Consider the following 27,619-nt stretch of genomic DNA (forward strand, 5'->3'; position numbering starts at 1 on the left):
TCCCTTTTTCGCCCAAAAACATTGCCTTCAATGGCAACGCATGCACTTGTGGCGATTCCCTTGCGGGAGTGAGCTGCAGCGCCATATGGTATCAATTATCGCGCCTTGCCGCTCGCTCTCGCAAGGGAATTGCGCAGGCCCCCTCCTCTCTCCCTGCTGCCGCACGAGGCGCGCGCGCTTGTTTTTTGGGGGGGGAGGCTTTTGGTGCAAGTAGGAGGTTTCTTCTTTTCGATCCCAGGGAGAAACGTGAGGTTTTTTTTTCTGAAGAGCGAGAGGAGAAGTGAAAGTCTGGTCTGCGGCAGAGTTGCCTGCACGATACTGGTACGTGCTGTGTGAGCCAATACGTGTCTGTTATCGATCCCTCTGCTCCTGTCAGTGCTGCGAGGGGTGGGGGCAGTTGTACCCTATGAGCACTTTTAAGAAGGGTGTGCGCGATACCACCACCTCATGTGACCCCCACTTACATTAGCGTTTTTGTGTTGTAAGCACCCTATGAGGGATCCACACCTGTTAACGTTTTAAACTCAGCCCTCGTCCTGCAGAGAAGCACTGCATAGCATCCCACCTGAAGCCCCGTCCCTTGTCATATGTTTGCTCCCTATTGTATCACCTACACCTACCTCCATTGTTTGTTTGGAAGCTTGATGCTCCTCCTCCATGGTGCTCCATCCTGCTGTATATTCACATGGCGATGCTCCAGATGTGGCTCGCGATAGTGCAGTACATTAACATGATTTGCTGTTGATTTGTCATTCTACAGTGAAGTCTATCTACGAGGTGTTGTAGTGTTGCTGTCTACTTGGCACACAACTGTTGGGAAAAAGTATATGCTGTTGTGTGGCTGTCAGTTTTGCTGCAGTGCAGTGTATTTTACGTGGCGTCGCATAGTTGTCGATTTGGCATGCTGCAGTACAGTGTATTCACACTTTGTGTGCACGGTAGAGTGCAGTGTATTTACAGTATTGTGGTCTTGTCGATTAGGCATGCTACAGGGCAGTGTATTTACTCGTATTGCGGTCTTGCTGTCGGTCTGCAGTGATACAGTGCAGTGTATTTACACGATGTTGTGATTTGCACTGATACAGTGCAGTACATTTACACGATGTTGTGATCTGCACTGATACAGTGCAGCGTATTTACACGATGTTATGAATTGTACCGATACAGTGCAGTATATTTACACGATCTTGTGATTTGGCATGCTATAATGCATTTTATTTACAGGGCATTATGTAGTCGCTGAAAAACACACAAAGCTAGCGGTATCCCTCTAGGGCAGCACTGGATTTAACAGTAACCCAACGTGTCTATTGGTGATATGTTCCATTCACCACAAGTGTGCAATCTTGGTTAGCACCCGCCAGCACAATGCCGTTCCAGTTACTGGAGTGTACATGAAAAAACAGCACCAAATGCACCACTCAACTTATACAATATAATTTAAATGAGTCCATATCCTTAGAATTTTTTCTTTTCAAAGTTTTCTTCTTTTTTGTTCAGTTTGTCATGTAAATATTAAAACATCCAAAACAGCCAAAGCAGCCGACGCGTTTCGTCCACCTCTGGACTTCTTCAGGGCTGCAACGAATTTATACAAAAGGAAAATACAATATAAATGACACACATAAGGACTAAGCACAAACAATTATAACAACACATTAAAGGACATTATATACATTACAGACATAACCAAATACAATTGGACTCAATTACCAAAACGTTTACATATAACATCAAAAGACAATTATAAGTCTACATGGAGTGTACAAGAATGATACATTTTTTTCTCGTAAAATAACTATTCTTTATTTGCAACATCGTATCCGCGACATATTAACCAGTTAAAATGACAGATAAGTGTGAGATGTGTATATGGACACTCCTCTCAATATGTCACATTGTAAGAACTAGTATGACTAATCGGTCAAGGATAAAATTCCAATATTAGGCAATAGGTGGCAGACTAAAAAAGCCTATTCTGAAGTCAGATATGGAAGGAGTTAGAAGTGAATCGCAAACGGGTAAGCGAAGTCCCTTACTTAGTAGGGGCAACAATAATAATTTTCCCCAATCTCAATCTAGCATGGAACGGGGGGCGCCAGAAGAGGTTTAAGTGCTAAGAAAACAAGGAAGATGTATACCCACCAACAAAAGGATGTCACAATCTTTATGTTCTTTCGTACTTTCTTCTCCCTCACTACTTAGTAGTGAGGGAGAAGAAAGTACGAAAGAGATACGATGTTGCAAATAAAGAATAGTTATTTTACGAGAAAAAAATGTATCATTCTTGTACACTCCATGTAGTCTTATAATTGTCTTTTGATGTTATATGTAAACGTTTTGGTAATTGAGTCCAATTGTATTTGGTTATGTCTGTAATGTATATAATGTCCTTTAATGTGTTGTTATAATTGTTTGTGCTTAGTCCTTATGTGTGTCATTTATATTGTATTTTCCTTTTGTATAAATTCGTTACAGCCCTGAAGAAGTCCAGAGGTGGACGAAACGCGTCGGCTGCTTTGGCTGTTTTAATATTTACATGACAAACTGAACAATAAAGAAGAAAACTTTGAAAAGAAAAAATTCTAAGGATATGGACTCATTTAAATTATATTGTATAAGTTGAGTGGTGCATTTGGTGCTGTTTTTTCAATATGTAGTCGCTGTTCATTTGTCACTCTTCAATGCAGTGTGTAGTGTTTACATAGTGCTACGCTGGTGCTGTTGATCTCACACGTCACGGTGCAGTATATTTACACAGCGATGCAGCCGTGAATTGTTCACATTATAGTGCAGTATATTCCTTGGATGGTGCTGTGGGGTTGGCACCATATCATGGTATATGACCGTGATAATGCCATCTATTTAACATTATGGCACTGTACACTCATATGGTGATTCTGATTGTATAGTGCAGTATATTTACATGGTGGTGCTGTTGATTTGACCCTAGGGTGCAGTATATCTATAGCCGATGCTGTCCATTTGACAAGTGTACACAGTATGCTTATGAGGTGATGCTGTTGATTGGAAACTATGCTGCAGTATATTTATACAGTTCTATTGCTAATTGAATGCCATGGTAACGTATATTTATATAGTAATGCTGTTGATTTGATACTATGGTGCAGTTTATTTATATGCTGAGGCTGTTGCTTTGGCACGAGTGTGCAGTATTTATAAGGTGTCACTGTGGATTAGGCAGTATAGTGCAGTATCTCTATACTGTTCTGTTGGTGATTTAATGCTATGGCCGAGTATATTTATACGGTAATGCTGTCAATTTGATACTATGGCAGTATATTTGCACGGTGATGCGGCCTACTTCATACCATAGTGCAGTTCATTTATTTGATGATGCTGTTGATTTGACAAGCAGGCCCGTTATATTTATAATGGGATGCTGTTGCGTCAATACTGTGGAGCAGTGTATTTATACAGTTCTGTTGTTGCTTAAATGCTACGGTGAATAATACTTATAGGTGATGATTTCCATTTCATACCATAGTGCAGTTTATGTATATAATGATGCTGTTTCTGTGACAGGCATTTACGGTATATTTATAAACTAACACAGACATTTGATCCAGTGTATGTATACAGTTACTGTATAGTTCTATAGTGATACTATTGTGACGTGCAGTATATTTATGCGGTTGCTGTGCGGTTATATGGTGACACTGTCAAAACCATTGTGCAGTATCTTTACACTATGACGTTGTTACTTGGATACTGGGATGCAGTGTAGATCTCCCCCTGACGGGGATATCGCGGGATACGCCATGACGTCACGTCGCCTCTTGAATTTGCAGTGTGCCTGTGAATGTTGAGAGGGACCCCTGCCACCTGTAGTGTCGCCCTCACAATGCAGTGTTCTCGCTGGACCCCCTCTCCTGCAGGGAAGGGTCTTCCCTTGCGGTGCTGTGACCCCTCAGCCCCTCTGCCTTGCCGGGCTCATTGTGCTCGTGACTGAGGCAGCCCAGGCAGCTGCTGCCGTCTCAATATGAACCCACCGCCTTTGTCCGCCGTCCATGAAAAGCGGGGCGCCATAGATGGATAACCCGTGCTCTGGGGAGGGGGGCACCCCGGCGCTGTCTGAGACCACTGCTTGATCGATGGACCACCAGTGAGAGCTCAGGCCGCCCAACAATACGTCTTGTGAGCAGTGCTGACATGCCTATAAAGGAAACCATAACATGGCACAACACCCGCCTCCACCGAAGCCTGGCATTCCACTGACTCTGCCCCGGGCCGACCGTCTACTGCTCCATTAGCCCCAGCGACATGTCAAACGACAAAACCTCCAGCGAAGAAAGATAACAAAGTAAAGCATCCTTTATCTGTTTTTGTTATGGGTGTAGGCAGTAGTCACTTTGTATGCGGTTGGTGCTCTAGGTGCAATAGGGTGAGTTCAGCACCAAACACTGGCAAAGCATTTTGCGTCAAGACTAAAATATTGTTTAAAAGGCGTCTGCATTGAAGAAAAAAAATCATTGGCATAGCCAATAGGTCTCGCATTTGGGACCTTATAAGTGTTTAGCCATGCAACAGTTGATGTTGTTGCACCAAGGATATTGTGCTGCATAACTAAATACTTATAAGGTCCCAAAGGCGAGACGTATTGGCTATGCCAATGCTTGTTTCATTACCACGAGAGCACCATCAAATGCAAGAGTTCAGGATGGGTGCTTTACAAAAACATTTCCTTTGTTAGACTACTTTTGCTTCATGTAAAATAAGAATCTAGCCCATGCGTGTTACACATGAACCCTAACTTGCCGCTAAGTTCCCTAACCGCATTATCATTAGGGCGGGGGCATGAATGTTTCTCAATTAATGTTTAAAAACGTCCACTTTTAATAAAAACTTCACAATTAAATTATATAATCTGATTTGCTAAGGCGAAAAGCTTCCCTGTGTTATTGTATACAATGTTTGGCAACTTATCATATCCCAACACGCTCTTTGTTGCATGATTTACATGGAAAATATTTTTGACGCTCGGCTAATGCAAGGGCTCTTACAGCCCTGATCCGATCCTTGGGTCAGCTCTCCGTTAATTTGTTGTCTCACTCTCAGCCACCTCTACGTTGTTATAAGCACTAGGCCCCTCCACATATTATGTTTTTCAACCTTGGTAGGTTTGCTGCGTACCTTTTCCTTTAATCAGGAACAAGTGTCTAGCGAACTAATGTGTGCATTGCAGGGGCCTGTGTTTAACCTCATGGTCACAGGTTCAAATCCTGGTGGGTCCACTCTGCCTTTCATCCACCTGAGGTCGACAAAATGAGTACCAGTCAGTTGGATAACAATAAACATCTGTTATTCAGCGCCAAGATGCCTCCGGGTGAGCTTTACAAATACTTCTGTTATGTTAAGGGCCAAGCTCTTCGAAAAGGTTTGGAATGCGCTTGCATCAGACACTGTGCAATCCTCGGGGCATCAATTGTATAAAATGTTGAAGATCATGTGCAATCCTCGGGGCATCAATTGTATAAAATGTTGAGGATCGCCTCTGGCCCCGTATCAAATTGCGCCACGTCTGGCTGAACCCTAGAAAACGTTTTGAAAAGCCCGTGATAGGGTACAGCTACAGTTCGCTCGCATCACCTGGGGCCATGATCCTGCGTCATGCTACAACTCCCTATTCAAAACGACAAACTGCAACACCAGACTAACCTACCACAGCCCCAGTCCCACTAAACCCCAATCTCGCTTCCATGGGCAGCACCAGTCCAGTAGACACCTGCGACACTTAACAACAAGGATACCTCTGCGAGCAAACAAACCCGGGTGCAAACTCCACACCCAATCAACACTTCGCAATTCTTATGATGCATGTGATTGGCAGATGTGTCTCAATGCTCCAATCCTAGCTCACCTTAGAAATTAGCGGTAACGCCCACTACAAAACGACTTCCAGAATATGCGCACCCCTTTGGTTGGTTGTGGTGTAACCCGGAAGTGCTAAAATTATGGGTAAATGATTTCCGTTGGAAGCTCAACTACGGATGACGGACATAAAGCGGAAATTTACCGACGGTCCGTGTAAGTAGCGGACAGGTTGTCACCGTAGGTTAGCGGTATCGTTTGCGTTCATGTCCTGTTCACCATTTGAGTGAGGTGGCAACACGAGATTTCCAATGAATGTGCATCATAGCACTAGTTTTTATCGATGTAGTGGTGTTATCTTGTCCTTTGTTGAACAACGTCCCTTTTTCGATGTTTATAGGAAACCCTGTACTTGTCGCACTGTTAAACAATAAAATGTCCTATCGTAGATTTTTTTTCATCTTTGACTTATCTTGTATTTTTGCTGTTAGCGACCCTCTTGCTGCTGCCCTAAATCTAATACAACATAGTCATTGAATCTTATCTGAATATGTGGTTATGTGAAAAGCAGATTTTCTGAGATTCTCTGACAGAAAATTTTAATTTTCCAAAGACGGGGAAGGAACCAAATATTTTACTCTTGACTTAATTTTAATTTTCTCAGCATTATAATTCCCAGAATACGCGTTCTTCATTTTTCACAAGGCTTTGCACGTGTCTTTCCGCTCCTATTATGCCAAACAATCGCTTCCAACAAGGCATCTGAATATCCCGACTGCATTCTGATTTGTAACGTAAGCGTATAGGATGCCCGTAGCCACCATAATTAGATTTGAACAGACAAGACCTAAGATTAATGAAGACTCGAATGTGAGATACTGACATGAGCAGCCAATGTACGTTCGTTGTGGTTAGGAAAACAATGACCACGTGTATTGTATTGGTCAAATGACACGCTGTGCTGCCATTAAGAGCAAGAATAGTAGTTTGAAAATGCAAATCTGTGTCCAATCTGATACCTTTAGAAAATAACCTTTATTAAACCGCCTTTTCCCATGTTTATGGAGGTCATAACTCCGCTTGCCGAACGAGCTCCTAAAAGGTGGAATCCAAGTCCAAATGTCAAGGTTTCTTGGAGCTTAGTTCTTCAGTTGTCACAGGTCTTTCGTTGCCCTGTACTCTTGCAGACTTCACACAACCTAGAATTGGCTAATAAGCAAGGCATTGGTATGAAATTTCAACGAATGTTGCATTTGTACGTTTTATAAGAAAAACAAGACTTGCCCGTGTTAGGATATTCAAGACCCTGAAATATGACACCACTTTATCCTTTCTTAGGGGGTCTGGACCAATTTAGGTGATCTGACAGTGTGAGGTGGGCTAATGTTTAAAGGACCTTCTTGGAGATGGTCCCCCAGCCTAAACTGTGACCTGTGACTTTCTCATATAATTGGAGTATGGCGGACAACACATATAGGACTCTGACAATGGATAACGCATGATTACAAAATATATTTGACCCTCCACTCATCACAGCTCAAAACACTGTAACTGAGCCCTCCACTCATCACAGCACAAAACACTGTAAATGAGCACCCCACTCATCACAGCACAAAACAATGTAAATGAGCAATGCAGACTAGCACAACAATATCAGTTGCCAATAAATGAAGGGTACTCTTAAGATACAATTTTTTTTTTCTACACGTATTGCTACAGAAACTTGTAAACACACTTGTGTCCTGGCGTGGTAGTGAGAAAACGAACTGTTGGGGATGGGGGGGGGGGAGGACTGGTAAGGAGGAAATACTACAGTATTAGGTAGCAGAATTGTCACTGATCATAATGATATTTGAACTAAGCTGCAGCATAGATAATGTTTGCTAGCAAACAGTATGGCAAGGCCAGTGGGCCATTCGAAAGACAGATGTCTGCTGTGACAGAAACAGCAGTGAGCATGTCAAACCGACTTGCTGTCCTGGGTGGGTAATGGTGGGAAGCTGGTTTCAAAGTCACAGCTGTGAAGATGGAGTTGTTTGTGAAACACAGGTTTAGTAGGGGCTCGGTAGTGCTAAGTAATTGTTGGTGGGTATTTGGTACCCTAACACAGAATTCAATGGAACAGTTCTGCAGATATATATTTTTAATTCCTTGCTTCCCATTAGTTTTTTTGAAGCTTCGGCGGCACAAGCATCTCAATCATATCTATGAGGCGAGACAAAGTCACCCTGCGTGGCTTTGCATGGCCTCATAGATATGGAATCAGACAAAGCAGCGCAAGTTGCTGCGTTGCCTTACTATATGTCAAGATGGCGTTCCATAGGCCTTGCGGTGGATGTTCCCACACAACGCCTATGGATTTTGACGCTGCCCCAGATTTACAAAACCATGTAAACCTGGGGCAGTGCCAGAACCATATGCCTCTCCACAGCAGGCGTAACAAGGAGAAATGTTTTAATTTCTCCTAATTTTTTCCTCTTTCCATGTGTGCTACATTCTCAGGTGCCCCTTCCTGCACAAAAACCATCCTGCCTATGTTAGCGCTAGGCAGCAATTTGTATGGCAACATAGGGGGAAAAGAATGAGAATGCACCATATTTCATAAATAAGGTGCATTTTTCCCCTTTCAACATTGACGTAGGGCAGCGCAGCAAGATGACTCGCTGCGCTGCCCTACATCAATGCCTCATACATGAGGCCCTTTGTTTTTAGCCACACCTTTGACCACGCCCCCAACCACTGACCTTTGGTTTGCTAAACACTTTAATTTATTTCCCAATGTATAAATGATTTTCTGTGGTAATTGGGGGCATTTATGGCTGTCGATAGTTAGCAAAGATGAGAAGGTCCATGTTCTAGAAATTTTTGTCAGGAGGGGGGCCTTACGCCTAAAGGTTTTTGACAGGGGATCTCGGCATCAAAAAGTTTGAAGACCTTTTCTTTAGAGTCATCTTATCCTTTGGAGAAGCCAGACAGATTCGCAGAGCTTGCTGTGACTTTCTCTCCTTTTTACCAACATAACTGTGCTGATACATCCGAGAAGAGGTTGTGTTGAGGGGCGGGCTGTCTGAGTGCAGGTTTTTCGCCTATGATCCTCCCTGCTAATTCCGTAAGAAACGGAAGTACAGCTGGACTCCAGATGCAGATTTCTCCGTCGCTCCCCACCACTTCTTACTTCCATCTGAGTGTGGCATTTTAAGGAGAGCAGCTTTAGCTTCGATCTGTCATTTTGAATCCTGGCACATGGACATAGTTGCCTGTTCCACTGTGTTGGGGCACTTTTTTGCAAGAACATTTCCCAGGTCTGCACATAGGTGTAATTTGACGTACTTCGGAAGCAAGTGAACAATTGAATTTGCATTTTATTGGTGGCATATTGATGGGTGCTAAAGTTGTTGCTGCCTCAGATATCTAGGATTCTTTCAAGACGTATCCGAACACAAACATTATTTTGTCCTGCACATTTAAAAAAAATCAAGAGAAAACTGATTTGTCAGGAGTACCAAAAATACAACCTTTTCTAAGAAAGTTCTCACGGGAGTAACATTTATTAATTTATCGAATAGAGTGGACTAGAAAAACCTATGCATACACGGCCTATTATTTAAGAATACAACCAGAATTAGAACACAAGTATTTCAACTGACACAAGTCAGTGTTCAGTTTTTCTGTGTACAACCCAAATATATTCAGTACTGTCTCTCATATATGGATGATTTTCTTGATGCCAATATCTAATTTCTGATCAAGTAAAATACGTACTGAAAGACTTAGGAAGATCTTTGTACTGATTGGAATTCTTGTGTTATAATTCTTGTATTTTAAATAATATGTCATATATGTATATGTTTTCTGGTCGCTTTTATTCTGTACTTGAATACAATTTACTACTGTCAGAATCTTCTTGGAATGCGTTGTATTTTGGATGCTCCAGACAAATCAGTTTTCTCATATTGAGATTGCTGTAAGCAGTTTCCATATTGACGTTCTGTGATGGCGTAAGTGTAGTCTGTTGCAGTAACATTCCTAACTGCCGCATTAAATACTGACCTCATTTCCGGGAAGGGGGGGGGGGGGGGGATTGGGCAGGCATGTTGTCTCAACTGCTACTGTTGTGATAGTTTGTTTTTAAAAACCCTATCAAGATCTTCTTGGATCTCGTCAGAGCAGAGCTTCGAGGCAGGAGGGGCAGTTTATTAGGTTAAGTCCAATTTTGGATCGATGTCCAAAGTGTTGAACACTTCTCCCTCTAGCGCTGGTCTCTGCGTTTTCAGCCCTTGGCAGCCGTCAAATGGACCTGCTTATGTTTGTCTACAATAGTGCCAGGTTACTTTACTATCGGAAGTATTTGATGGTTCGTGTTAGACTCCCACCAGCCGAAACATTGGTTTGCCAGACTCCTTGTTATAGATGACGTAAAAAAAATGTAGCTCTTGGTAAGTTTTGAAAAGTTTAAAACTGCAGGCCTTTTAGCAGCTTTTATCTTATTTGAAATATCTTCATCACATGCGTAGTTCTGAATATAGTGTATTTACAATAGGCTTTCTTTCCTGTAGGCTGAAAAAATGAACGTGGGGGTCGCACACAGCGAGGTTAATCCCAACACACGGGTAATGAACAGTAGAGGAATGTGGTTGACCTATGCTCTTGGAGTGGGAATGCTTCACATTGTCCTGCTCAGCATTCCATTCTTCAGCGTTCCTGTTGCATGGACTTTAACGAATGTGATTCACAATCTGGTGAGTACCTGGCCTGTAGTGCAGTAGATGTCGAATGGTTCTAGGCCACTTACTTTCTTACATTTTGATAGTCTTTACATGTCACTATTTTACTGTCTCCCACATATAAACATACCTATTGTGAACCCATTTTATACTTGAGCGGATTTTTTACTCCAATTAAAGTTTAAAAAATGGTCTATAAAGGGGCATGGCCTGGCTAGCCATGATGGCGGACGTGTGCTAGGCGAACTCTGCTCAGCCTAAGCATTTATTCTTGATTTATCCTGCCTCTCCGGTCCTATTCGACACCCCAATTGCATCTGGAAAGGAGCGCGAGTGGGGCCATCCTTGAGGCCTTATTCTATGCCTGGAGGCAGTTTGCAAGCGGTGGAGACGGCGGCCTGACGAGCGTGTGGAGCGGAGGCGGGACCCTGCCGGCAGGGCAGCGAGCACCGGTCGCGAGGCCTCCGGGACTGTGTAACGCCAGCGGCAGAGTGCCTGCATGAGCCCTTTGCTGCAGAGGGGCCTGGTTGCGGCTGCGGTCTTCGGGGCCCGGGATTCCCGGTAAGCGGACATCCCTATCCCCCCCCGGCCCCCCAAACACCCTGGCGAGCATCAGCCCTGTGGTTGGCGCGGTGTGTAGGGCTCTGTATCGGAGCTTGGGAGGGGGAATCATCTGCTCCTGGGCCGTCACGGTGCTCTTTGGCTGCGGTCGTGATCGATCTTCGGCACCCAGCGGGGGGGGTCTATGACAATGCTCGCATCCTCATCTTCCCTGATTACACACGGCTGGTCCAGCAACAGCGGTAGTCGTTCCTAGCGGCAAAGGCCTGTCTGAGAGACCTTAAGCTTCCATATTCTCTACTATATCCTGCCTACCCGCCTGTGAGTGGTATACCGCTCCCGCACCCATTTCTTTGACTCACCAGAGGAGGTCTTTAAATGGACTGATGAAACTGTGCGTGTGCGAGCTCATACGCCGCCTGGAAGGGAGTCCGATTCCTCATACAGCGAGGCAGCCCGAAGGGGGCCCCAGACCATTAGATTGCGGTCCAGGCACCGCTCCCAGTCCTGTGTTTTTGAGGTATAGGGTGGGGGGTTTGTTGGGTGGGGGTTGTTTCTGTTCTCTGATCGCGCTTTCGCTCACGGACTGTAGTTATTCGCACGTACACCACATAGTGCTCCCTCTTCCTGCATTTGCTGACATAGCCTCAGATGGACGGTATATCCACTAGGGAGCAGTTGTCTCCAGGTACTCTTCGTATCATTAGCTGGAACGTGCGAGGTGCCCTAGATAAGTTTAAACGAGGGGCCATACGCCAGCAGGCTAAACGGGCAGGTGCAGGTGTCCTTATGCTGCAAGAAGTGCATCTCATGGGAACGAAGGCCCTCTGTTTTCAACGATCCGGGTATCAGCATGTGTTCCTTTCCGGTTTTGTGAGGGGATCACAGGGGGTGGCAATTTTGATACACAGCAGAGTCGTATATACACACACCATGCAGTGGACGAACACTCGGGGGCGATACTTATTCCTCCAGGGCAAGGTCGGGGAGGATCCTTTGGTGCTGGGTAGTGTATATGCTCTCCCCCCCCCCCTCCCCCCCCCGCTGCAGTGGAATCTAGTGGAGCGTCTTATGACCCTTTGGGCGGAGGTACCAGATGGTTTATCCGTAGTCGGCGGGGACTGGAACGATGTGATGGATATGGCCGGGATCGCTGGAGGGCTGGGGGCTGTCCTGAGGGTAGTCGCACCACGAAGTTGCATTTCTTGTGACATGGCTTGATTTGGGTAGACGTATGGCGTCGCCTCCACAGAGATGGTCGGGAATTCACGTATCTCTCTGCGGTTCACGACTCCTATTCCAGAATTGATTACCTCTTTGTTCCCCGAGTGGCGGTGGGTAGGGTGGTGGAGATTCTTCCTCGGGCCTGTCAGACCACTCCCCGGTGGCCCTCACTCTACAAATAGGGCGAATGAAGCCACCATTTCGGTGACGTCTCTCGGTATGGCATCTGCAAAATGATGATTATAGAGAACACATAAGTTGCGCTATCGATCAATACTGGACAGTTAATGTGGGGTCTGTTCCCAGGGCCGAGTTACTATGAGAGGCGATGAAACCTACACTGAGAGGGGCGGACATTTCCTGGTGTGCAGCGGCGCGTAGGGCGCATTGGAAAGAGCTGCTGCAGGTGGAGGTGGGCATAGAGGATCTTGAACGTAGGAGGCGGGAGGCGGCCAGATCAGAAGGCAATTGCTGATGGCTCAACAGAATTATGCCGCACTCCTGAAGGATGAGGCCTGCCAAGCCTGTTTGGCGATGCGTAGTATGGTGTATCAGTGGGGGGATAAATCCAGCAAGATGCTGCATCGACTCTGTCACGGAATGTTTCATATTCCGGCCCTCCCGGGCATCTTGGGCTCGACAGGCGAACCGCTCACAGACCCACTGGCCCTAGCTGAGAGCTTTGCCACATATAATGCAGATCTGAACGCCCCTAGAGAATGTTTGCCAGCCGCCACAATAGATAGGTTCCTAGATGATCTTCCACCTAAGGCTCTGTCGGATGAGGGATGGACACAATTGGAGCTGCCCCTGACGAACGAAGAGTTAGGCACCGCACTGGGAGAGCTTAACTCCGGGAAGGTGCCGGGGCGCAATGGGTTCCCCAGCAAAAAATTTTTAAACGCTAGTTCTTGCAGTTGGGCCCTCAATACAGCTCGGTGGTGGAGGAGGCGCGAGAGAGCGCTCTCTTCCTTCAGATTGGGGACATGCGGAAGTGCTTGTCTTACACAAGCCGGGCAGGCCCCCGGATCAACACGCATCATCCCCTGTCCCCCACGAGGGTCTCCTCGTCAGACTTCGAGATCGGTCTGAGGGGGACGGTGCTCAGCTGGTTTAGATCATTCTTAGCGGGCCGCCGACAAACGGTCTGGGCCTCCTCAAGCTCTGCCGTGATGCCGCCTTTGGTAGTCGGAGTCCCGCAAGGCTCGGTGCTGAGTCCGACTCTTTTTAACATCTTTATGACTCCATTGGCCGCACTGGCGGAGTCCTTGGGGGCCCAGATCGTATCCTATGCCGATGATACCCAGCTCCTCTTTACGTGTGGGAAAGGAGAGGAGTATGATGGAGAGAGTATTCGTGAGTGCCTTGGGGCTGTTTTCAAATGGTTCCAGCTGAACAGCCTCAAATGCAACTCAGATAAGTCTGAGGTACTCTTCTTCGGTTGTACCTCTGATCCTGATTGGCAGGAATGGTGGCCGATTAATATGTTTCCTCCCAGCAGGCAAAACATCTGGGAATTAAGATCGACAATGTTCTGACGTTGAGATCTCAGATCCTCGGTCTTATGGGAACATGTTTCGGCCTCCTGAAGATGCTCCGGAAGTTTCTTCCTTTGCTTTCAGAAGAGCACAGGAGGATCACTGTGCAGGCCTTAATTGGCTCCAGATTGGACTATTCTAACGTCCTATATCTGGGCCTACTGGAGTATCTACTACAGCGCCTTCAGGTGGTGCAGAATTCGGCCGCTCGGGCTATCTTCGGCCTTCATAGGCGAGCCAGAGTGTCTGGCCTTTTGCAGTCGCTTCAATGGCTGCCTATCCGGAAGCGGATAGTCTTCAAGGCGTTGACGCTGGCTCATAAGGCTCTTTATGCCTCGGGCGCGAAATATCTGCAACGGAGGCTTACCTTTTATCGCCCGGCCCGATCTCTGCGATCCGAATCTCTCTTCCTTGCGGTGGTCCCTCGAGTAAAGAGGGCCCGCGTAGGTGGCCGCTCCTTCAAGCTGAAGGCATCGCAGCTTTGGAATGCTTTGCCATTGGCTCTACGTAGCACTTCTAATTTGCTGACCTTTAGGAAGGGCCTTATGGCAATAGGGAAGATCCTGCATACGCGGTCGAGCGGCGACTTATGGGAGACTACTCGCTACACTCGATCCTGTATTCAGCGCCGCTGCAGGGCTCGCTGCTGTCGGCAACAAGGATTGTGTTTCAGGTCTGGAGGCAGGCGCTGCGAAGGATGGGGTGGTGGAATACACTGACTCTGGAAACTCCCCTCTGGAATAACAGGCATTTGCCGCATCTGGCGGTCCTGCAGGGTTTCCGGGGGTGGGATGACATAGGCATTACGGTCTTGGGTAATGTTATGAGGGGACTGGCACTCAAATCCTTTCAGGACCTTCAGAAAGAATTTCAGATGCGCAGTCCCAATTCTATCAGTACCTTCAATTTCGGCACGCTCTGTCCCCTAGCCTAGAGGGATTAGAGTCTTTGCCGGAGTTCAGCACGCTGGAGGCGAAGGTTTTTATGGGAGATCTCCAGGAACGCAAAATCTCCAAGATCTATCAATCCCTAGTTACCCATTGCTCCCCCACTCTACAGAAACTCAGGGGGGATTGGGAGGGCGATGTGGGTCTGTTGGATGAAGAAGACTGGACTGAGGCCTTAGCTGCTCTGTGGGGGACGGCCATAGCAGTACGACTTCGTCTCGTCCAGTTTAAGTATCTACATAGAGCCTACTTTACACGGGTGCGTTTGTGGAGGGCGGAGCTGATTGCTTCGCCTGTGTGCCTTCGATGCATTCGGGAGGAGGGTACACTCGTGCACACTGTCTAGCTCTGTCTCTCCTTAGATCGTTTCTGGAGGGCGGTTTTCACCTGTCTATTGGAGGTCTTGGGTTGGGATCTCCCCCGCTCGCCGAGGCTTGCTCTGCTACACATCATGGAGGGGATAGGAGGTAACATCTATAGACAACACCTAATGCAATTGGGGTTTACCCTGGCGAAAAGGGACACAGCTAGGGCGTGGAAGGCACCGAGGGCCCCTTCAGTAACTGCGTGGAAGAATGGCCTAGACTTCTGTATGGGTCTCGAGAAATCCATCTTCATTGCCAGGGGGTGCCCGTACAAACACTTCAAAATTTGGAAACAGTGAGCGGACTATCGAGGACTGCTGTTAGAGCCGGTCCCGGTGGCAGGGGACACCCCTCTGATGCGATCCTTATTTTAATGATGGGAACGGGGGGTACCGTGCAGTGGGATATTCTGATGGGCAGACCTTTTGTTCTATCCAAATGATTCGGGTTGACTGTGGGTGTATGGTGTGATCGGGGGAGGAGTTAGATTTTATTTGTATTGCTTTTCTATTTCCTGTATTTTAAATTGCAAATGTCAAAGTCAATATAATATGCTCTGATTGTGCAGATGTCTCTGGGGTGCAGAGCCCTGCAATATATGTATAATTTGACAAATAAAATCTGTTTAAAAAAATGGTCTATAATTTTAAAATCTTGGCAGAAACCAAATGCCACTTCGTAATCCAGCCTTTTTCACGCAGCAGTTATAGTTTATGAAAGAATGCTCTCTTTTTATCTTCAACTAATGTTGCGAAACGGTGGGTGCTTCTGAATACCACCTCTATTGAACATGCCTGGATTCTGGGATGGAAACTCTTTAGAAAGGATTCAAATCTGTCTTAAGTGTTTATTGGATATGTGCATGTAACTCATATATATGTTTGTAGCATGTGTAGCTGTAGATACAACTGCTGTGCATACTCCTGCCATGTAGTGTTGGACCCGGACATGTGCAACTTGTTTTTGTCCAAAGAAGGCACGAGGTATAGTGACTCCACCTATTACTAGTAATATGCATGGACATCAGCTCCATTGTTAGATTGCTTTATTTTTCACAGACCGGCTCAGATGTGTTCTTCCCGAGCTTCAGGTCGACGCCTCATTGTGTTGTCTTCGGGCCCGTTTGGATCCCCTCTACCAGTCAGTATAACAATTGCCTCATCTCCTATCATTTTGACTCATCGCGCGTCCTTGTCCGTTTTGAAGACTGAGACTTTTTGGACTCCCTGCTCTGGGACTTGCCCCTTTGGGGTCTACTCCAAGTTTCAGCGACCGAGAATGTCCCATCCGTTATGCAAATCACCCCATCCTCAGTCTTCAGTGTCGCGTCAAATGTCCCTGGGCAGACCTCCGTCAGGTGTGTAACCTCGGTCTGTCCCTAGAGCATTCCAAGGCCTCTTGGTCTGCCTGACTCGCCTTCTGCTCTAAATAAATAAATAAATAAATCATACAAAAAACACTTACCACCTCGCTTCCCACTCCCATGATGCAGCAGAAGGGTGACAACACCCCCAACATTTGCAACAACTGGGATGTTGAGATCGAGCCCATCCGCGCACTTCAGCTGCTGAAGCTCAGGCCCCCTCCCCTCAATCAGTCAGTCAATCAATCAATCAGGGTTTGTAAAGCGTGGCTACTCATCCGTGCGGGTCTCAAGGCGCTGAGGGGATGGAGTAAGAGGAGGCTACTGATCCGTCTGGGCACTGGGGTTCAGTCGAAGAGCCGGGATTGCCTGAGGTGGAGGGGAAGTGTGTTCCAGGTTTTGGCAGCAAGGTAGGAGAAGGATCTTCCTCCAGTTTTGGTCTTGAGGATCTGTGGTACTGTGGCAAGGTCCAGATGGACAGAGCAGAGGTGTCTGGTGGGTACGTGGAATCGGAGATGGTGGTTCAGGTATGCTGGTCCTGCACCATGGAGAGCTATGTAGAATGTGTGAGGTGCTTGAAAGTGATTCTTTTGTTGACTGGGAGCCAGTGAAGTTCTCAAATGTGTTCGGTGATGTGGCTGCGACAAGGAATGTTGAGGACCAGTCTGGCCGCGGCGTATTGAATGTTCTGTAGTCTCCTGAGGAGCTTCTGGGTGATGCCGGCGTAGAGTGCATTGCCGTAGTCTAGTCTGCTGCTGATGAGCGTGTGGGTGATCGTCTTTCTGGATTCGGTGGGGATCCATCTGAATGTCTTTCGAAGCAGGCGAAGCGTGTGGAAGCTTGTTGAGGATACTACATTGATCTGGCGGTTCATTGTGAGCGAGGAGTCCAGTATGATGCTGAGGTTTTATGCGTGATCCGTGAGTGGGGGGCTCCTAGTGCACGGGCCATCGGGAGTCATGGCAAACTGAGGAGGTGGGTCCCAGGATGAGGACTTTGTTCTTATCCGAGTCGGGTTTGAGGCAACTGTCTTTGTTTCATATGGTGACGTCCTTCATCCTGTTGTGCAAGTTGTTTCTGGCGGCTGTGGATTCGTTGGTGAGGAGATCAGCTGGGTATTCTCAGCGTAGGAGACTATTTTGAGTCTGTGGTTCCTGGCGATGGCTGCGAGTGGGGCCATGTAGAAGTTGAAGAGGGTGGGGCTTAGGGAGCCCATGGCCACCCCGCAGCAGATCTCTGTTGTTCTGAGAGGAACAGTGGTAGTCTGACTCGCTCTGTTCGACCAGTGTGGAAGAAGTGAGTCCAGGGCCTTGTCGTGGACGCCAGCTACGTGGAGTCTGGTGATTAGGATGCGGTGGGAGACGGTGTCAAAGGCGGCCGTGAGGTCCAGAAGGACAAGGGCTGCTGTTCGGCCCCAGTCTAGGAGGGAGCGGATGTTGTCTGAGGTGGTGAGGAGGGCGGTCTCGGTACTGTGGTTGCTTCGGAAGCCGGATTGAGAGGTGTCCAGGACATGGTTGGCTTCGATGAACGTGGAGAGTTGGACGTTGATGGCCTTCTCTGTGACCTTGGCTGGGAAGGGGAGCAGGGAGGTGGGTCTGAAGAGAGCAAAATGTGACCGATAAGTGAGTCTTCCCTTAGGACAGCTTCTGACTACCCCCTACCAGTCCAGGAACAGATGCGGAAGATGGCTGCTGTGAGTACGACCTCCATCTTCCCAGCTACAAACAGAGGCCGAGCACCACCTTCAAGGGGTGTCGCCCAGGAGCCAGACATAATGCTTCCGGTCAGCCACTGCATGAAGGTAATTGTCGGCACTGAAAACACACTTCAGACCTGGTACCCAGCGAACTCCAGGCACCATAGCAGATCCTAAAGCCACACCTCTCGGCGCTGACAGTATCTTTGGCGCTGGCATAGAGGATGCCGTCAAGGCCATCTTTGGTGCCGAAATACATTTCGGCAACCACGCACAATGACCACCTTCAGCCCCGAAAACTACCTTGGCACGAGTGACACAGAAACAACCTACATCGCCTAAGCACCCATTGCTCCATCCTTTGTTGACTCTGAGGAACTGGAACAACTGCTTCTCTAACGGCTCCATGATGAACTTGATGCGTTGCAAAAGCTCATCTTGATCCACCCCAAAACTGGTCAGCTTCTCCATGCAGCTGACACTGAAGCCAAAGAACTCCCTTCCTCCGAAGAGGAAACTGAATTTCGAGCAAGTCGTTGACATGCCAGTTAGAGGTGCCAAGACGGAGGCACCAGTCCCCTGCCACCTCTGCCTTGTTCACCACCGCCTCTTCTCTTACCTCCTTCTCCTCTGCCTTCCTCCAATCCTCCTTTCTGCCCCACTTCAGCCCTCCCACTTGAATCTCCACACTCTGGCCTTGGGCAGGACAGTCCAGGATCCTCTCACGATCCTTATGCACCCTTTCACCCGTAACACCTTGAAGACCTGTGGGACGCTTATGCTATAGACCCTCCTGGGGAAACTGACCTGGATCTTGGTTCCGCAAAACCATCCCCATCAGACGACAGCACCTTCTACCGCGAGATGCTCCAAAGGGCAGCCACTTGCCAGAAAGTAGAAATGCATATGGAACAGGAGGGAGAAGTATTCTTATTGGAGGCGCTCTCCTCCACTTATCAATCCATGCCAAACATCGCAATGTTAAGATGGATGTTAAATCTTGCTACTGACAATTTCAAAGAGGCAGTTAACAGTAGGATTATTCCCCCCAGAGTGGATAAAATATATAAGGCATCACCTACGGACCCTGCATACATCAGTGGCCAACTCCCTCCTGACTTCCAAGTTGTCCATAATGCCTATAAGTGTGCTAATGCCCAACGCACCTGGAATACAAGCCACCGGACAAGGAGAGCAAAAGGCGGTAGATAAGTGAGTCTCTGCTTAACCTGCGACACACTTGCACATTGGTAACTCTGGTGGTCTGATCTCCAGGTACGACTGGGAGCATTGGGACGAGATAGAGGAGCTCCTCCAACATCTTGCCAACCAGGACAAAAAACGAGTCCAAGACCTCATTGCAAAGGGGAAGCTAGAATCAAACTCTACTATTAGGTGTGTCCTCGTTGCTGGTGACATGCGTCATGTAGTTTCAATGTGTCCTTATTCACCCCCACGCCTGTCTGCATGTTTCCGACTTCAAGCAAGAGGTACAGCAGTATCTGCTCAATCTGCCCTTTAATGGGGAGCACCTCTTTGGACCGCTCAGGCCATGAGGGCACTCTAATCACCTACCCGCTGTTCCTTTTGCTAGTCCCAGAACTGTGGTGGATATAAAACAACCTCTCCTGAGGCCTCAACTTCCTTTCAGAGGCAACAAACCAGCAGACCCTTCCATGGGGCTACTTCAGAGAGTGCTACTAGGGGAATAACTCCAGGGACATAGGCAAAAGCAGTGCCACCAAGGGGCTGTCCCCACCAAGCAATGCCGTGCTCACACTTTCCCCCGATCACATTACACCTGTCTAGGGAAGACTGCAGGGTTTTTGCCAAGGTAGGCAGAAATCGCTTGAGACCTTTGGGTCCTAGACATTATAGGCAAGGGTTACTGTTCGGAGTTCGCAAACACACAACCAAACATCTCTCCCTATAAACACACCCTTTCCCCAGAACATCAGTGCCTCCTTCAGGGGGCCATAAAGCTTGTGCTCTTCTACCACCATGGCGAAGTGTAGTCCTTGTACTTTCTCATTCCCAAAAAGGATGGGTCTTCAAGTCCATCCTCAACTTTAGGCCCCTCTGTAAATAAATTCCTGTCAGAACACTACCACATAGTGACACATTCCCGGTTTGTTTGTTGTAGTGCCCTAAGTGGCAAGGGTGTACCCAGACGTGGATCCCCTGGTCATTGGAACCAAGCTATACCTGGCCGATGAGCTCTTATTTGGGCGAAATCGATCCTTGGATGCTAGTGTTCCAGTTCGGAGAGGACCTGGCCTGGCAGTTCGAGCTGGACTGCTCCCATCAGGAGTAGGGTCAAGACTGATTTGCATATGGCTGCATCCAGACTGAGGTGACCTGGTGAGTTAAAGAACAATGGTTTGGGATGCTTCTCTGAGCGATTGCCAGTGGTTAGGCCAGTGATACTCAAAGAACGGACCTGGGGCCGCATGCGACCCTCCTAACCTTTACATGCAGCCCCCTGATCCGCAGCACCACTGGCTGCAATTGACTCGACTCAGCACTAGCATTGAAAAGATGTTAAATATACAGGCAAGCCAATATTTAAAGGTTAATGGAAGTTAAAGAAGTAACTAGGTTGCCATGCACTAATTAACTTAAGGAACCCCATCACTTTAAAAGCCATCTTGCAGCAAAAGTGTAAAAATATAATTAACATGCAGAACCATTTCACCTTAGTATGTCAGATTATATCAGTGCATTGAGAAGTATTTTTTTAAGTGATTGTTTTCAAATATGAGCCTAAAACCATTCATTCTTTCTCACACACTGACAACAATGCCAATAGTGAGCTAAGAGGCAAGTCAGTTATGTGCATTCTAAGGATAGGCTAGGTTCCTATAATACATGAATAACATTATAGTTTAATAAATTAAACTTAGGAGAAGGTTTTGTACTGCGCACATTCTGAAGTCATGCATCTCAAGGCCTTCATATGCGATAATGGAAGAAAAAGGAGTGAAAGTGTAATAAAATAATTGCCTAGGATCACACAATTTGGTAAAGTGGGGATGTTGGGATTAATGTCCGGTTTTCTGGTTTCACATTGAGCAATTCAGCTACTAGATGTATATACTTCTCTTCTCCTATACCCACCTTACCCCCCCTCCCCCCCCCGATCACCACCCTGCTGGCATCAATGCTGCCCTCAATCACATCACAGACCACACTCTGTTGCCCTCAGGAATATGTTTGAGTACCCATGGGTTAGACAAATAGCAAGCATTCCTCCTATAAACTTTTATGAGTTTGGCACTCCAGGAGGTCATCCCTCTACTAGAGCAAGACAACTTCATGACCACATTTGACCTAAAGGACACTTGCTTTAACATCACGATCTACCCTGCACATCGTTGGTACCTACGGTTTGTGGTAAATGGCTAGCATTATAGTTCAAAGTTCTGCCCTTTAGGGTCACCACCGCCCCAAGGGTGCTCACAGAGAGTCACTATGGGGTAGGCGCTCACCTTAGAAGGAATGGCATCCAGGTCTTTCTTTACTTGGAGGACTGGCTGATCAAGAATGCAACTGAACAGCAGTGCTTGACACACACACAGGCCACCATAGACCTGCTATATGGTCTAGGGTTTACCATCAGTACAACAAAGTTCCACCATAAACATCTTCAGGTTCAACCCTTCTTGCGGGCGGTACTAAACTCTGTCCCCAGGAAAGCCTATCCCAACCTGGCACGGGTTTAGGATTTCCAATCGTTGCTCTCTCTCTTTTTCAGCCAGATCGCAAGTAAAGACCAGGACAGTTATACGCCTCCTCAGCATGATGGCCTCCTATATTGCCATAGTTCCCCATGCCAGGTTACACATGCGCCCATTGCAGAAGGGCCTATCTCCACAGTGGTCAGACGTGCAGGGTCATTAGAAGCAACCAGTGTTGATCTAGGGCCACACTTATAACTTTCTGCAGTGGCCATGCTCTTTCTAAAGTGGGCATAGCATGATGGTTGGTCAGATGTATTGAGACCGGTTATGCCAAAGCCAAGAGACATTTGCCTGTCTCTAACAGATCCCACTCTACCCACAAAAAGGGGCCTCTATGGCCTACTTAGGTAACACCCCTGTAGTTGTTAACTGTAAGGCAGCTACCTGGTCTACTCCACACACTATCACTGTGTGGATGTCTTAGCACACCAACAAACTAACGTTGGCCAGGCTGTACTCAGTACAATTTTACAGTCCTGTGCAATATCCTCCAGCTAGCCACCGCTTAAGGGAGAACTGCTTTAGAGTCTATGCACAGCATGTGTATCTACAGCTACACATGCCATGAATGGGAAATGTTTTTTACCCTGTAAACATCTGTCTATGGCATGCAGTGTGATGTAGATTCACATGCGCCCACTCGCCTCTCTGTAAGCCTTTGGTTGTTGTAGATGCTTTTTAGTTTCTTCATTCTTTGCATGGTCATTATCTTCTGCATCTCTACACTCCATTTCCATCCTCACTTGCCGTGCAGATAAACAATATAACAATGAAGCCGATGCCCATGCGCATTACCAGCAATGGGTGGAGTCACTATGCCTCCTGACTCAAGGACTTCTTTGAAGAAAAACAAGTTGCACACATCCAAGCCCAGCACTTGATAGCATGAGTTTGTACAGCATGTTAATCTACATCACTACTTGCTACGAACAGATGCTTACAGTATGTGTGTGTGTGTGTGTGTGTGTGTGTGTGTATATATATATATATATATATATAACTACAAGAGGAGAGCGTCCACCTAGTTTTATCAGGAATAAATATACTGTTACATCACTTTTATCATGAGAAATTTTAAAATTAGACCGATGACTTGAAGTTTATTGGACGAGTACTTAACTGTAATTGAAAGGACATGGGAACACTCTAACTCGTTTTTTACCTTTAAAAACTAAAATGCATATGACGCTTTAGGATGGGAAACCCCCTTATGGGCTGACACACAGATATCAATTGAGCCCCAATCAAACTGTAATTGAATTGTAATTAAAACGAAATGAGAATAGTTTCTCTATCTTTTAGTATAGCATATAAACCCACATGTCACCTTATATAAATTCTCCCATGAATTAACAGATGGAACCGAGCCCAATAGTTCCTAAATTAATAGGAATTTATACAGATTGATGCACCTCTCTTCTTTGCACATAGATACAAATAGTAAATATCACCTATACCTAATTGTATGTATACACATTCTACTTGTGTTTTATGGAAAACTTTTATGAAATGACAGATGTTTACACTCATTGGGTTTTAATTCAAAATGTACTTTACTTTGAACAGAATGAGAACTTTTACCCATCATGTACAAACGCACAAGTCTCCTTATTGTTTGGTAGTCTCTCCATGAATTGACACGTGTATATACAAACTGGATTAAATCCCTCCTTGTTGGAAAATAACCCAGATTGAGGTAATGTCCACAATTGTGTAAAAAGAGACTCCAAGAAAATCACCCCATTGCATTAATTAGAAAGTATTTCCTGTTAAGAAAAAAATGTTCACACCTGCACTTTCTGTCATATATAGCAACTGAATGTACTTTACAAGTGATATGGTAAAATGGCTGATTAAATTTACCACTGTTTGTATATGAGGATTAACTGTCTAGTCACTGAATAGCAGTAAAAAGTAATGGGGGATCAAGCACTTGAGCACTTTAAGAGACGTTCTAGACGAGAGGACTCTATGGTCCAGTAGAAGGCTGGGAGCCGAAACGCACAGACCGCCCTTAACCGTTTGAATTGCACTATGGTGTGCTAAATAAACCCTCTTTTAAAAATTACTTTCTGTTGTTGTGCCGTGAACTCTCCTGCTGCGTGGAGACACTTTGTGTGTATGTATGTGTGTGTGTGTGTGTGTGTTATATATATATATATATATATATATAATGTGTGTGTGTATATATATATATATATATATATATTCACTGAAAAAAAACATAGGTTTCAGGCCTGATATAGTTAGTAAGTAGCATTTAAAAAACCTTAGAAATTCACTGAAAAAACAATAGGTTTTAGGGGTGTTATAGTTAGCTGGACATTTCACTCGAACAAAACCATTGAAATTCCTCCGATATAGTTAGTTGTACTAACTACATCTCGCGCGCCCGCAATCCACTGCTGATGATGTCACATATTACATCATTCATGACCTGGTCAGTGACATCACTGATGACATCATCCAGAGAATGTGGTTTGGTTCGTTATTTAAATATGTATTATATATATAGCAATTTGCATTGAAGAATGAGTGGATATATAAATATCTGGATGGAGGATCTAGTAGCAGTGTGATGGACTGTTTACTTGAATAATTTATAGTGTCTCACTAAATATATTGGATAGTGACTAAACTGTGTGAATATCTGTATCACTTTGTCAGTTCTTGTGTAAACTGCTGCACTAGTTGGTTACTAGCTACGTGAAAGTCTATATTATTTATTGATTAGTTAACTGACGATTTGTATGGGAGAGTGAATGTGTGTGTGGTTCGGTGGGGGAGTGTGACTGCCCAAAGATGTGTGAATAGTTGATTCAGTAGGTATATGAAGTTCAAACTACATGTTATAACAGTTGTTTGGGTGAGTGAATATCTTTATGGGTGTGGCGATGAGCAAATATATGTCTCAATGGTACATGTCCAACAAACTAGAAAAATAAAAGCCAGTGTATGTGTCAGTTGTTGTATATAAATAAGTATACATAAGACACAGTGATTGTATGAGTGACTGTATGGATAACTGTATAGTTGTAATAGAGATTTTAAAACACACTAAGTATGAGCTAATATCTATATGAATAGATGAAGTGGTGTTTTTATAAGTGTATAGCGAAGTAAAAGTAAGTATGAACCATTGTTTGCATAAGTGAGTAGGATGACTTCATAAGTGATTAGGATGTGTGCTGGTGTGTAATGTCGATATAGGTGTATATGTATATTTGATAGTGTTATATTGATCATTGACAGCATGTATGAGTGAATCTGTAGGTAAGTGATTAGATGTGTGTATAGATCTAGGAATCACTGAGTGGGTGTTTAGAAACTTGTATTGGTGTGTCAATGGTTTTAAATCTGGCACGCTATTTTACTGTGAGTGATGAAAGGTTATACTAGTGTATGATGAGGTGTATCTGATTGTCACGTGGATGATGTCATCAGTGATGTCATTTGAGATGTCATCAGTGATGTCACTGACCATGTCATGAATGATGTAATATGCAACATCATCAGCAGTGGATTGCGGGCGCGCGAGATGTAGTTAGTACAACTAACTATATCGGAGGAATTTCAATGGTTTTGTTCGAGTGAAATGTCCAGCTAACTATAACACCCCTAAAACCTATTGTTTTTTCAGTGAATTTCTAAGGTTTTTAAATGCTAATTCCTAACTATATCAGGCCTGAAACCTATGTTTTTCTTTTAGTGAATTTGAAAGGTTTTTTAAATGCTAATTCCTAACTATATCAGGCCTGAAACCTATGGTTTTTTCAGTGAATTTCAAAGGTTTTGTAAATGACAATTTTTAATGTATTAATTGCTATACTGTTTTTTTGATACTGATTTACTACATTGTTTAAACTGTTTATTTTTAGATATTTTTTTTTATTACATTATTCATTACAATACAAAATATACTTTCTCAGAATGAATTACTTTAGTTTAAATACTTTGCAAATAGGCAATAGACTTTTAAGTACAGTAGTTACAGTTGTTGCAATGGGCAACATAATTTCAAACACAAAGCAACATTGAGCTCAATGTGAATTTCTAGTCAAATGCAATTAGTTACTTTATGGATTACTTTTCTAACCACAGGACTGGATGCTAGATTCAGTCCTTGGACATCTCCTGTAAACAGTTGAGTAAAAGCGTTTTGGTTACCGTAGTGATTTTTAAGGATTATTATTGTATTTTAAAAGTTGACACTTAGAACATTTTTCACATAGAATCACCAATGTTATCCTTTGGCAGAAAATTCACTTAGCAGGTAAGTACTGTTATCATTACTTTTTCTTACTCAGTGGTGGATCCTGGATCCAGCACAGGTGAATCTCCTGTAAACAGTTGAAAGAATGTGTTTGTCATACAGACGATTTTTTATGAATATTTTTAGTTTGTGAAAATAGACACTTAGAAACTTTTCTACTTAAAACCACACAATGGATTCCTATGGAAGGAAATACAAGTTACTGGTAAGTACGCTTAGAATTACTTTTCAGGGTCAGTGCTGGTCTAAAAGATGCAGCCCTGGGTTCTCTCCTGATAACAGGTGAGTACATTGGAATTCGTAGTTCGGCTGATTTTAGAGGAATATTTGTACGTTTCAAAAATGGACACAAACTTTTCTGCTGAAAACCACACAATGGATTCCTATGGAAAGAAATACAAGTTACTGATAAGTACGCTTAGAATTACTTTTCACGGTCAGTGCTGGTCTAAAAGATGCAGCCCTGGGTACTCTCCTGATAACAGGCGAGTAAATCGGAATTCATAGTTCAGCTGATTTTAGAGGAATATTTGTACAATGGTAAAGGAAGGGGGCGGGGCCTGAGGTGACGTGTGCAAACACGCCCTGTGGTGCGTTTTAAGTTGGGTAATTAATTCCTCTTCAATCCTGTGGTCCCCTGGGGGCCAACTAGCCCACCAGGTACCTCCAGTATGCGTCAGGGAGCTGCGTTGCAGAGAGGTGTTCAGAGGCCACGCCCCTTTTTAGAACACTCTGCAACGCAGCTCCGTGGTGCTTCCTGGAGGTACCTGGTGGGCTAGTTGGCCCCTAGGCGGCCTCTGGATTGAAGAGTAATTAATTCCCCAACTTAAAACGCGCCACAGGGCGTGTTAGCACACATCACCTCAGGCCCCGCCCCCTACCTTCACCACTGTGCAAACGCGCCCGTGGCGGGTTTTAAGTTGGGGGATTAAGTCCCCTTGAATCCTGAGGTCCCTTGGCGGCCAACTTGCCCACCAGGTACCTCCAGTAAGCGCCACGGAGCTGCATTGCAGAGAGGTGTAAAAAGGGGCGTGACCTCATTACACCTCTCTGCAACACAGCCCCCTGGCGCATACTGGAGGTTTCTGGTGGGCTAGTTGGCCCCCAGTGACCCCCGGTATTTGAAGGGGAATTAGTTCCCCCTCTGCAAAGGCGCCAGGGGGTGCGTTTGTAGAGTGGTGTAAGGAGGGGGCGTGACCTCCGGCCCGATCCCGTTTTTTTTTTGGTTACTTTTTTTTAGAAGGGGGGCTGTGTAGCCCCCCTTTTTCTATTTATTTTTGTCCCTGGGGACCCCATCCCCCAGGGCCTGACCCCAATTTTTCATATTTGAAAGAAAGAAAAATCAGGAAGGGGGCC

General features: G+C 45.5%; 1 protein-coding gene across 1 annotated transcript in view; it reads left to right on the top strand.

Moving 5' to 3' along the window:
• The first annotated feature begins 5,905 nt into the window (after positions 1-5,905).
• Positions 5,906-27,619, top strand: part of ORMDL1 (ORMDL sphingolipid biosynthesis regulator 1) — an 80,792-nt gene continuing 59,078 nt past the window's right edge. The window contains exons 1-2 of the mRNA XM_085648810.1: positions 5,906-6,048; positions 10,389-10,571. Of these exons, the coding sequence (XP_085504936.1) occupies positions 10,398-10,571 (174 nt within the window). The 5' untranslated portion in view covers positions 5,906-6,048; positions 10,389-10,397. The remainder of the gene's footprint in view (positions 6,049-10,388; positions 10,572-27,619) is intronic.

Source organism: Triturus cristatus, chromosome 3_2 (genome assembly GCF_964204655.1).
Source record: "Triturus cristatus chromosome 3_2, aTriCri1.1, whole genome shotgun sequence".
Classification (NCBI taxonomy): Eukaryota; Metazoa; Chordata; class Amphibia; order Caudata; family Salamandridae; genus Triturus; species Triturus cristatus.